The sequence below is a fragment of the Crinia signifera genome, chromosome 4, assembly GCF_055691185.1.
Source record: "Crinia signifera chromosome 4, ASM5569118v1, whole genome shotgun sequence".
Taxonomy (NCBI): Eukaryota; Metazoa; Chordata; class Amphibia; order Anura; family Myobatrachidae; genus Crinia; species Crinia signifera.
The window spans coordinates 157,507,340-157,519,903 of NC_139220.1; the positions used below are offsets into that span (position 1 = coordinate 157,507,340).

The 12,564-nt window shown below is 39.8% G+C and overlaps 1 protein-coding gene across 1 annotated transcript in view; it reads left to right on the forward strand.

Moving 5' to 3' along the window:
- ASB15 (ankyrin repeat and SOCS box containing 15) overlaps positions 1-7,538 on the forward strand; it is a 32,746-nt gene extending 25,208 nt beyond the window's left edge. The window contains exons 5-9 of the mRNA XM_083179685.1: positions 604-849; positions 1,837-2,008; positions 3,948-4,515; positions 6,412-6,565; positions 7,331-7,538. Of these exons, the coding sequence (XP_083035811.1) occupies positions 604-849; positions 1,837-2,008; positions 3,948-4,515; positions 6,412-6,565; positions 7,331-7,506 (1,316 nt within the window). The 3' untranslated portion in view covers positions 7,507-7,538. The remainder of the gene's footprint in view (positions 1-603; positions 850-1,836; positions 2,009-3,947; positions 4,516-6,411; positions 6,566-7,330) is intronic.
- The last annotated feature ends 5,026 nt before the right edge of the window (positions 7,539-12,564 follow it).

Consider the following 12,564-nt stretch of genomic DNA (forward strand, 5'->3'; position numbering starts at 1 on the left):
AAAAATGTCAGGTAGGAGCTGATTGGCTGGCTGTTTATTACTCTTCATTTTATCACTTTTGAAGCTTAGTGCATCTGGCCCTAAAACTGAAATAGGCAGTTTATGGTGTGGCTGAGAAATGTTTTATATTGCAGCGAGTGCCAAAAAATTATGGTAGACACGCCTGATTGGTGGTGTTAGACACACCCAATGGGTGGTGCTAGACACGCCCAATAGGTGCTGCTAGGCACACCCCTTTGACAGTTCATCCCCTAATGTGCTGTGCAAGCCTATGCTAGTTTAGGAACTTGGCCATCGTGGCTCACCTCTGTCCATCCCCACTCTGTTCCCTTAAACCTGCTGCATATTTACCCCATTCTTTGCGCAGTATTTGCATCTGTACCATGCATCATGGCCGTTCTGTCACTGCAGTGGGAATGGTTGGAGGGGGAGTCAACAGCTTACATTGCGCATGTAAGAGACAGGACCAGTTTAAACAATAATATATATACAGTATGCAATGAATTGTTATATTTCACTAGTGACATTGATACTGGAGGAATATTTTCTAATCTTTATAATTTTGTATAATCTTTACATATTTTTGACTATCTTTTGTTTCAGCTGTTAGAATTGGCAGTTATGATATGGCGACTACTCTAATCAGTTACAACTGCACCATTAACCAGCCCTGTGTGAAGAGGTGGTCAGCAATGCATGAAGCTGCTAAACAAGGAAACAACGCTATTATTTCTTTACTTTTGAAAAATGGCGGAAATGTCAGCCTTAAAGATGGTTTTGGTGTGACACCATTGGGAGTTGCTGCTGAATTTGGTCACTGTGAGGTTTTGGAACAACTAATACACAAAGGTATGTGAAGTTACTGTATCTAGGGGTAGAACTGCTACAATAGGCTATTACCCTTTAAAATCCATCAGTCAAAGCTCCGATCAAAGATGGACATGTCTACTTGGATGCTGTCACTGTAATAATCCCCCACCATTCGTTCAATGGTGTCAGCATCATATGCATTGACAGTAGACATCTCAGTAATGGTAGCCAGTGTGTTTGGAAAATCTACATTTCTTCCTGTTGCCAAAGAAAATAAAGAAGGAGATGTTGCCATGTCATGTTCCGCTTGAACAGATATTTTTATCACCAACAGCTCTTTGCACCTCTGCAGATTTGTGTCTATCGGAAACAAAGATAGAGGCTTAAACCTGAGATCAAGGAAGGTGGCAACAAATTGAACACCCTTTAGCATTAGGTCGACATGACTGAATGGCGACATGGGGTTAGGTTGACAGGGTAATTATGTGAACATGTGGTTTTTCACTTTTTTGTGCACGCCGTTCCCTCGCATGGCTCACTACATTTGGTGCACACTTTTTTATTCTCCCACTATGCCCTAGTGGATGGCAGGGCATAAAATACCGCCTGCTGGCACATGTCAGCTAAAAAAAAAAAAGTAAAAAACCCCATGTCAACCTTTTGACTGTTGACCTTACCCATGTCTACCTAATGACCATGTCAACCTAACCCCATGTCGACCTAGTGGTGTCGACCTAATGCTTGTTGACCTAGTTGTTGTAGACCTAGTGACCATATCCCCCCCAAAAATATATAACATATAATACAAAACATAACATAAATTATCCCTACAATGAATGTGTTTGCGTAGAATACATGTGGTAAGGAAATATGGATAATAAGCGAATTTGTTTCAGGCATTTGCTGTCAGAAATAAATGACTGATCTATCTAGTCTACCAAGTTCCATCAAGTTTCATTCCTTTTTTATCGTAACACACGTTTCATGCTTTGGTTATGTACAGTCAGTTAATGTGACATCTCCTAGGTGGAGACATCAATATTGAAGCAGATGATGGGTCCTCCGTGCTCTCTGATGCAGCGGTTGGAGGAAATCCAGATTGCATTGCTCTTCTTTTGGAGTATGGAGCTAGTGGAAATGTGCCAGATAAAGAAGGATACCTCCCTATACACAAAGCAGCATATGGAGGACATTATCTGTAAGTAATAGTGTTCGATTTTTATTTTACCTAATCATATTGAGGTATTGGTAGAAGAAAACAAAATCTAACCCAAGAACATACAGAAGTATGCAGGGGGGAAGAGTGTGTGTGTATATACAATGCTTGTCACTTTTCTTACCTGACTATTGAATTGCTAGTTGTCCTTTGAACAGTTGCAAAGTACATATTCTGTTGGAAAAACCATTTTCCACAGGCGTTATATGAATCCTATCTATAATGCAAATAAGCATTTTGTACCTTCTTGTGTACTCTCTCCTGGAATGTCCATGATCTTTTGGAATAGTAAACAAAACTCCCAGATCCCACCCTCTTACCTTCGAAGTGGGTGGCACCATGATTACTTGTTTCGCTGTGAATCACATTACCATGATGCTGCCTCTGATCTGGTTGAAGCATGCTTGCATACTATAATTGTAAGTCTCGGAGACTCCTGAATTCCGTGAGGCTCTCCTTTCTCTTGGGAAGCGGGTTGTGCAAGCTTGCTGATGAATTATTTATTATTTATTTACAGTTTCTTATATAGTGCAGCAGATTCCATTGCGCTTTACAATAGTAGACAGTGATAAAACAAACTGGGTAACAACAGACAGACTTGGCGGTAGGAGGGCCCTGCTGCAAGCTTACAGTCTATAGGGATATAGGAGGGAAACACAAGGACGGGCACTAGTAATAACATAGCTTGTAGGTCCAGAAGGGAAGCTATATTATACATAAGTGCCTCAGAGGGTTATGCATTATGATTTGAGTTCAACTTTGTGTCAGCCCCATAGTCTGCCCGCTATGGAGTCTGGCGATCTCTTTATTATGCCAAGTGCAAAAACACTTTCTAGTCCTAATTTGGCAAGTTACTGCCAGGAATGTGAATGTGAATCCCCAAAGCTGTAATACTTAAAATGTATTATCTTTGAATATACTGTACAGGTTCAAAAACAATATGATAAAAAAGTCACGTTTGCATTGCTAATAAACATATAATCAGCTGTAAAAAGGCTATTGTTAACAAACCTTAGCCCTGTTTCTAATTTAATTTAATGTTTTGTGCCATGCACATAATCGGTTATGTGCATGTGCAGGGCTTCTGTGTGAGTCCCCTCGCTGACCTGCACTGTTGGCATGGCGCTCGCAGGAGGGTGTGTGGCAATGGGGTGCTCCGACCTGGAAATTCCCAGTGTTTCATGGGTGTCCCCATGCAAACACTGGGCCTTCCCATGTAAATGTAGCCATGATGCGGTGTGCCAGTGGCGGTCAGCTGACGTCACATGAGGTCAGCCACCAGCCCTGTCTTCAGTCCGGAGGCCGCAAATATAAGTCTGTCTCCACTGACATATCTGAGAGCCCAGGAGAAATCATTCAATGGTCGCCAACCATCGAATGTTTTCCCCTGCTGTGGGACATGCAAGGGAATCTGTTTTTAGAACATACGGCGGTGAGGGCATTTTATTGTTGGGGCGGACACTCGGGAACCAGAATCAGGCTCATTTACCCTTTGTTTGTACAGTCAAATTTCCATAAAAATCATCTTGGAACTTATTATTTAACCCCCTAAATGTGTTACAATTATTCATCTTTGCTGTACAATATTTACCATCAACATCACTTAAATTATATTTGTTTAAAGCATGGGTCTTCAAACTGCGGCCCTCCAGATGTTGTGAAACTACAACTCCCTTATAGCAAAACTGTGGCAAGGCATGCTGGGATTTGTAGTTTCACAGCATCTGGGGGGCCACAGTTTGAGGACCCATGGTTTAAAGCTTCAAATTATAACCATGCCAGATTTTTTTTTTATCAGTCACATCATGGGGAAATAAATTTATATGGTGGAATCACACTTTAAGCGAAATTAGCTTATTGTTCTGCTCATGTTGTTTTAATAAAAAAAATTGACCCTATTTATATATATTATTTCCTCTAGTGCATTAAAGTACCTTATTCCTGTATCATCGCAACATGCAATTAAAAGAAGTGGAATAAGTCCCATCCATTCTGCAACAGATGGACAAAGTGTACAGTGCTTGGAGCTACTAATTGAAAATGGCTTTAATGTCAATGCACTTTTGGCTGAACATATGTCTGATAATTATGGTGATAAAAGGAAAACTGCATTATTTTTTGCCATCTCCAACAAAGATGTTTTGTGCACTGAGATGTTATTAAAGGCTGGTGCTCATCCAAACGTAGACCCCCTAAACTGTCTCCTTGTGGCTGTGCGTTCTGGGAACCATGAAATAGTGAGGATGCTGTTAGCTCATAATGCTGATGTCAACTGCTGTTTTATGCTAGTGAATGACACTCATTTCCCTAGTGCAATACAGTACGCCCTCAAGGATGAAATCATGCTACGATTATTGTTAAATAATGGATATCAGGTTGAGAAGTGCTTTGATTGCCTGCATGGGGACATTTATGGTGGCTCTTTCATATGGTCAACGTCTGAAGAAGAAGTACCAGGTTGGACATCATGTGTTATAAAAGACAGCCCTGTAAGTATCAATATACATGTACAGAACATTCAGTATTACTGCACAGGAGGGAAGCAGCAGAAAATCTGTGTAACATATACATATAATTCAAAAGAAGTTACCGCGCTCCTCTGTCAGGATTTGAAGAAAGATATGTTCTTATAACAAATCTTGATCCCCTTTCACATTTCACATGAAAAGCAAATTTCTCAAAGGTTTAAGTTCAAATGTTATATTTCATGGGGTTTCTGGTATTCAAATTTCCAAGGGATGTGCCAGTGGTATCAATAGGGTCACCACGTGGATGGACGTAAATAATAATGCTTACTTAGTTGCTTACACAAAAAAATATATGATAACATGCATCAAGATATCTTTGTAACCTGGATTTAGCATGTAATCTTCTATGAAATGGTGCTCACATGAATGCTTACATGTGTGCCGGATCTGGTACTCCAGTAAGGGTTTATTTTCCTATATTTCTCTTGGAGCACATTCATAAAAATTAATGATGGGTCCGTATAATCACAAAAACCGTTTATTACTAATAGTACCAGCCTTTATGCAGCAGTAGAAGCAGCTCCTTGTGTAGTCCAGGGTGCTGGTTGCTGTAGCGTACCTGTGGGCAAATACATATAGTGGTGGGAGTTATAAATAAATATATATATATATATATATATATATATATAATGTCCAGAGTGGAGCTGCACATCCTCTTCAATATTCATTAATCGGTGGTGCCATCCACAGACCCCCTCAGGGGTATAACAATAGCGTACAGACGGCGGCACTCAGCGCAAATCATAGGCAGGAAACAGCAGTAACTTCAACGTTTCGAACCAGCTTTATTGGGTTCTTCTTCAGGATGATATATATATATAGTTTAATAGCCGGCACTCCTCTGCTTACAATGTGTGATGAGCGCCCGGTGCCTTCCCAAGCTCTAGCCCGGCAGGGTTGACAAATATAAACTGGAAGACTGGCGGCACTCGGACGACTTGAAATAACAAGAGACCACACTGGTTCAAGATCTTTCGAGATTCAATCTGATGACGAGATTAAATCTCGAAAGATCTTGAACCAGTGTGGTCTCTTGTTATTTCAAGTCGTCCGAGTGCCGCCAGTCTTCCAGTTTATATATATATTGTATAGCAGTGATGACAGTGGTATTTGGGGTCTCTGCATAGTTTCAGTTAATGGAGGTACTCGGAGGCATGTCCTACACACTAGGGAAGAACTAACCGAGAAGTGTGCAATAACACGCTTGCCAGGCCTCACCTCGGGCAGTCTGGGTCCTAGTGTCCAGAGGATTTAGGAAGAGACAACACAAATTTTTCACTCTAAGAATTCTTACCTAATAACAGCATGGTTTCCCATCATCAACTCAACCTATAACAGCCATTCGGAGATAAGTCCAGGAATTAAAACGTCACTAAAATGCTGAACTATGATGGATTTATCACCAGTGCAAAAAAAAAGCATTTTGCTATAAATATTGATGAGCTAAGTGGTAGAAAATTGTAGGCAGTATTTAAGGGAGTTGCCAATATTTCCGAAATCCCAAGGAGGAGGCCACTCTGAGTTAATGGAGTCAACAAATTACATTATTTTAAAAAATTACACTATTTGGAACCAAACCCTGAAAAACCTTGAAAATCACTCAATCCCAATCACACCCTGCCCATTTTACTAGTACAGGGAGCCTCAAAAATCAGAATTGGCAGGGATTGCAGTGCACCCATATACATAGCTGTATATGAAGTAGCTTCAGCCTCGCTCTGGCTTACATGTAATGCTCCAAACACACTCACATTGCAGAGATGAAGGAAGATGCAAGCTTTACTTTAATGTCTACTATAATTTTAATGACTGGCTAATTACTGGTATTTATATAATATTGAATTTGTATTTACCTAGTTTTGTGATTTCATCACTGTATCCTGGATGAAGCCTTTGGTTGGAAAAGTAATTCGAGTATTGGTGGACTACATGGATTATGTTCCAATTTGTTCAAAATTGAAAGCCGCACTAGAAGTTCAAAAGGAGTGGACTGAGATCCAGGAGATTATAGGTAAAAGAGCTAAAAATGATACAGTAGAGAATTATGTCTGGGTGTGGTATATTAGGTCGAGGATGAAAAGGGCAACATGATTTTTTAAGATTTTTTTCAGATTTCAGTACATGGACCCCATGCTTTGGGAACGGGTTTTTGCTCCGCTACTGCTTGGCACATTTTTCCGTTCCCCATTTGGAGTCCCTGTCGATGGTATGAAATATGAAAAAAAAACATGTTAAACTTTTCATATGTCAATCATTTAACCATATCAACCTTTTGTCCATGTTGACCATGATGTCCACCTAGACACTGTTGGCCTATCATCCAGATACATTTTTTTTTTTTTTATGTACAGCGCTTCATTCAACATGAATTGGTTTACATAATTGCCAACATGTAATCTGACAAAGTTTTAATAGGACACATACAGTAAAACACCTGTATTTCTCCAGGATCCCACATTGGCAGTGCAGCAGCAGCAAAAATCCCCCATAAGTTGTATGCATTTTCCTGGTGATTTAGTCACTGTCAAAATGGCATGTGCTGATCCACATGGCAGATAACTTCACCTCTGATATGTGATACGTTATTACAAAATAGGTAGAACTGCATAATATTATAATTGCAGCGGTAGCAAATATTATTAAAATTATGAATGCAAGGCTTTATATTGGGACATGGGACATTTTTATTCTAAAAACTATAATAGATTGATTTAAAAACTTTATTTTTACTGTTACAAATTTATTTTAAAATGTACTCTCTATTACTAATTTTTAGAAAATCCTCGTCCGCTAAAGCACTTGTGCCGGCTAAAGCTACGCAAAATTATTGGGCTGGAGAGATTACAGAGTCTGGCCTCAATGAAGAGATTTCCTCTGCCACCTCTTCTGAAATCATTTTTATTGTACAAAGAGTATGATTTATATGGGAAGGGATTACACTTTGATTTTTGATACATTGCACTTAGTGGGTGAAATTTAAAAGGGTGAGAGATTCAGAAAGTGAGATATTTGGTAAGAAATCTCTAGGTTTTTTTTTTAAAGCGGCAATCATTTACACTGCAAAACCGAACTGATTTTGCAGTGTAAATAATTGCTGCTTTAAAAAACCCTGGAGATTTCTTACCACATCTCTCACTTTCTGAATCTCTCATCCTATTAAATTTCGCCCTTTTAGTTCCATATTTAAAAACTCATTGTTTAATAACACCATGGAAATATTCTGCTGTGTTTGATGTTAAGTATTCAAGAATGATAACCTCTACAAAAGTAGCAGAGACAGAATTTAAATGTTTTTGTATTGCATAATGTTTTATGATGTTTCGATGCTATTTCATGTAATTTTTGCTCTGTAGTAATACCAGTGATGTAAATAATGAATGGCATTAAAATCTTTAAACATCGCTTTTTTTTGCACATTTTAATTAAAAACATTATTTTCCGTGTGGAGGAAAACAGTCCTCGAATGGGAAGGCGCTACTGAGGGCTCTGATTCATGAAAACTTTCAAGTTACCATTGAAAAAGCTGGTTACACCCAATTAAACGCATTAGGTATTATTCCTCAGCCAGTAACTGTGACCCACTCGACTTCAGCCTTATCGGGACTACAACTTTGTGTCATCAACACAGCACCATTGGCCCGAAGCTGACCTCCAAGCTAACCATTGTCTCCACTCCAGGACGCTCTCCACCAAACAACCATAGCAGGAGGCCTTTCAAGTTAGTGTTGAGTTTGTTGAATTAGGACTGTTCTTGGTGTCCTCAACGGGATCCTTGCCAACTTACCAATCCAGTTTTTGTATACATTTGGGATCACATTGCTTTTGTCAAATGCAGTTATACATACCGGATTGAGGCTGTACATGATTTTATTACTTGTAATTTATGCAAATAAATTATTTTTATTAATCCATCCCTTGAATTTATTAAAATTGTTCCTTAATATTAAGCGCCATTTACAGGTACCCCCTTTTAATTTACAGTTTGTTTTCACAAACCGTAACCATTTGCAAAAAGCAAAAAAGATAGAAAGTATACTGTATAACCAGTCTACAGATACACAATGATGAACAAGTGATAAATCTTATTTGTTTAGCATAAAGTAGCAAACGTTATGTCAAATACTTGTGCCTGGGACCGCAATTGGCAAAGAGTGTGAGAATAAAATTCTACAATATGTATAATATTTTATGTGGGGCAAGGGTAAGATTGGGAAGGAAGGGCAGAGAGGGCTGTTGAGGTCGAGACCAGGATGCCCATGACATCTGTTTAGTGGGGATATAGAAACACTGTCATACATAAATGGCTATAGTACTTCACTATTTAGAAAATGCAACTGTAGTGTCGGCAGAGGAATTTTTTTGCAGAAAAGGTGGGTAAAATAACTCTTTAAATATCAGGCAGTGTAGATAGAATGTGTGCAGTGCTGTACAGGTGCTGAGGATACTGTTACGTGTTTGTTTCTGTATGGTACAAGATTTGTGTAGGATACCAGTAAAAAAAAATTGAGAAGCTACACAATTTTATGAGCACTATTGGTTTCATAAATGTTACTTATTAGTTCACTCTGACATGTATATTTAACATAAGAAAGGTTTGTTGCTTGTTTACAAAATGATAATTATCAGTATTATAAAGTTGGTTAAATTATGGATTTAAGTTTGTATTGAAAAGATATTTCTGCACCTCCAAGAAAATCTCTTTTAAGAGTACAAGCCTAGATTATTGCTTTATTTAAGGAAGAATTGATCTTGTTTTTTTTCCCCTTAAAAATGATAATATTTACTGCGCAATATTTGTAATTTTTGCAGGAAAGGGGTTCCATATGGATGGAACCCATGGAACAGCGTATATTGCATTAAATATTTGACTAAATGAAGTTCCTGTCTCTCCGATAGATTTTTGTGTCCCTGATATTACAGTGATCATATCAGAAAGGAGCTATAAATTGTTAAATTAGTTTCCAGAAATCAGATACCTTTCTAGAACACCCAGTACCTGTGATACATTATTAAAGTAGTTTCAGTCATTTGAGATCCTGTTGTCCTCGAAATATACAGTAACATGGAAGACAAAACATGATGTTCTGAGCGAGTCTATAAAAGGCATCATGTTCTAATAGCAAATGACAATATCTACTTGTGTCAGTTATAAATACAGAACATTGTTTTCTATCATCTATTCAGTATAATACATAATAGATTTACAATTGTAGCAGCACATTTCCAGTTCTACTTTACACTGAAGAGACCTTATCGATTAACTTATTGATGACTTTGCTACTGTATTTTCACTTAACTAGGGTTTTCATATTTTCTAAATGGAAAACTGCAATGTGTCCAATGTATTAAAGCCGTTTTCTTACCATTCTGTTGATCTAAGGGGCCAATCCAATTACCTGTGAAGGGTGCAATTTATATACCTTTCACACTGGCCCGGTTGCAGACGGATCCCATTCACACCACCCGCAAAAGAGGAGACATATTCAAGACTATGTTTGTGTGTACCGGTACTAGGTAAAAAGACACAACGCATGCAATTTTGTTATCTCATATATTTATGTATACAGTATGTTTGAATTAATACGCATTACATTTTTTATTTTTTATTTAATCATTGGATCCCTTTTTATTCAAAAACAGATCTATCCGAATAATGAATTGTTGATAGACTTTTAATAATTTAGCATTATTAATTTAGCATTTTTAGATATTATCTTAAAGAGCATTGTTGAGTTTTATATACATCTAATAAAAGTATTACTTATTATATAAAACAGCTCCTATAGAGTCCTATTTATACACCATCCAGAGGTGGGTCAAGCGCAAGGTATCACCGTAAGGTGAATATCCCCTCCCCACAGCTTTTGCATTCAGGTATCAGTTAGTGGACCTGCTAACCTGTGCAGCTGACCCACCAGAGGTCTACAGCGCAGCACCCCAAACATTTTTGTCTCACCAATAGAGCTGGGTACGTTGTGTCCATACTCAAAATTAAATTGCAGTGTTAAAATAAAGCTGTTCGGCATGTGGGCTACAATACCTGCAAACGCAGACAGTATTAACCCTGCATGCAAAAAAATATATATGTTTGCACCCTTTGCATTGCAATTTGGTTTGTTCCATATTCAAAGTTACTTGCTTGCTTTAGTTCCACCGCACGGGGGAGCAGTGTTTTCCTAATGCGCATTTCTGCACATGTGCATGCGCTGGGTGTGAATGGGCATGGCAACACCAGGCGTTCCCATGGTAATGAGGCAGTGATGTGGCTGCCGGGGGGCGGGCAGCTGAAATCCCCACACTGGGTGCACGCAAAGCTAAGACACCTGAGAGTGTCTTAGTTTTGCGTGCTCGTTCCACATTATTCGATGGTCAGAATTCGGCATGCAAGGGGGGGTGGGGCGGGTTCGCGGCCATGCGAGCACCGGGCGGCGTTAAATCCACACGCAAAGCTGCAAACTTCGTAGCATTGCTTGTGGATAAAAATAATCCCCTATGTCCACTATAGGCGTAATTCAGCATGGATCTCTATTTAGAGACTTAGCAGTATGGACAATTATCAAACAAATGCATCTGTGCAGCTTTAGCCAAGCACATGCAAGTTTGCAATTGCAAATAAATATCTGTACACAGTCACAGTTGGATAGATGGGAAGCCAGTGCAGAGGCAGCACTAGTGAGTTGTGGGCCCAGGTGCAAAAATATGCTTTGCCCTCCTCTCTTGGAGAATCGCACCATGTGTACATCCCTTCAGCTTCTGTCACCTCTGATGGGAGACTATGGGCCTTATTCGAGTTCACTCTTTCTGACAAAATCCTTCTAAGATGGACAAAACCATGTGCACTGCAGGGGGGCAGATGTAACATGTGCAGATAGAAATAGATTTGGAGATTTTTTTGGTGATTCTTTGCAGGGTAAATACTGGCTGCTTTATTTTTACACTGCAATATAGATCTCACTTTGAAGTAAAACCCCACCCAAATCTAATTAGATCTGCACAAGTTACATCTGCCCCCCTGCAGTGCACATGGTTTTGTCCATCTAAGAAGGATTTTGTCTGAAAGAGTGAACTCGAATAAGGCCCTATTTCACTACCCTTTCTGTGAGGTAATTTTCCCTTAAACTTCCCATGAGCTCTCCCCAGTTTCAGCGCATGTCCTAGTTGTTAACAATGTACGCAGTTACTTGTATATGCATCATTAACAACCCTGGGAAGTGTACTTCCTTTCCGATATTTAGCATACACACTAAGCAATATTTTAAATTATATTGCTCAGAAGGGGAAAAATTAACAATATACTAAAAAAAAAAATAGCTTAGTGTGTATGGGGCTACTCCTCTGACACCCCATGAGCCCCTGTTACAACTATCACACCTGTAGTCCTAGCATTGTAACACCCCTTTTTCCCCATGCCCCTGTTAAATCTATGACTCGCTGTACCGCTGGCATCCCTTTTGCCCCCTTTACCTTTGAGATTGTTACCCCCTTTCATCCCATGCTCCTGGCAATTACCTGTTTAACACCTCCTATACCCTGTGTTCTTTGCACAAACACTCCATCCCTTTTACCCCCTCCACTTGACAGCTACAAGCTGGGGATCGTGCACCACACATACAGTAGCAAGGAAACACAGCCCCCTTCCCCACAGCAGGGCTGCCATTAGGAATTTTGGAGCCCGGGACTGATTTCCAGGCCGGACCCTCCCCCCCCCCCTTTTTTTGGCGCTTGCGCAGTAGTCTGACCTTCCTGGGACAGAAGCAGCCATGCCGTTTACCGTGGAGTTGCCCACAGTGGATTAGCTGTCAGTGCGCTCCCATCTCCCCCCCCCCCCCCTCATCTCCCCTCCCTTCACTTACCGCCCAACTCAGCAGGTCCCGAAGCACATGCTTCTTCAATGCAGGATGCCGGTTGGCAAATACAATGCAGCACCAGCTGGTGAGCCAATCAGAGCTCGTGTAATGGCAGCCATTTTGATTGCCTAACAGTACACGAGCTCTGATATGTCTAAAAAGC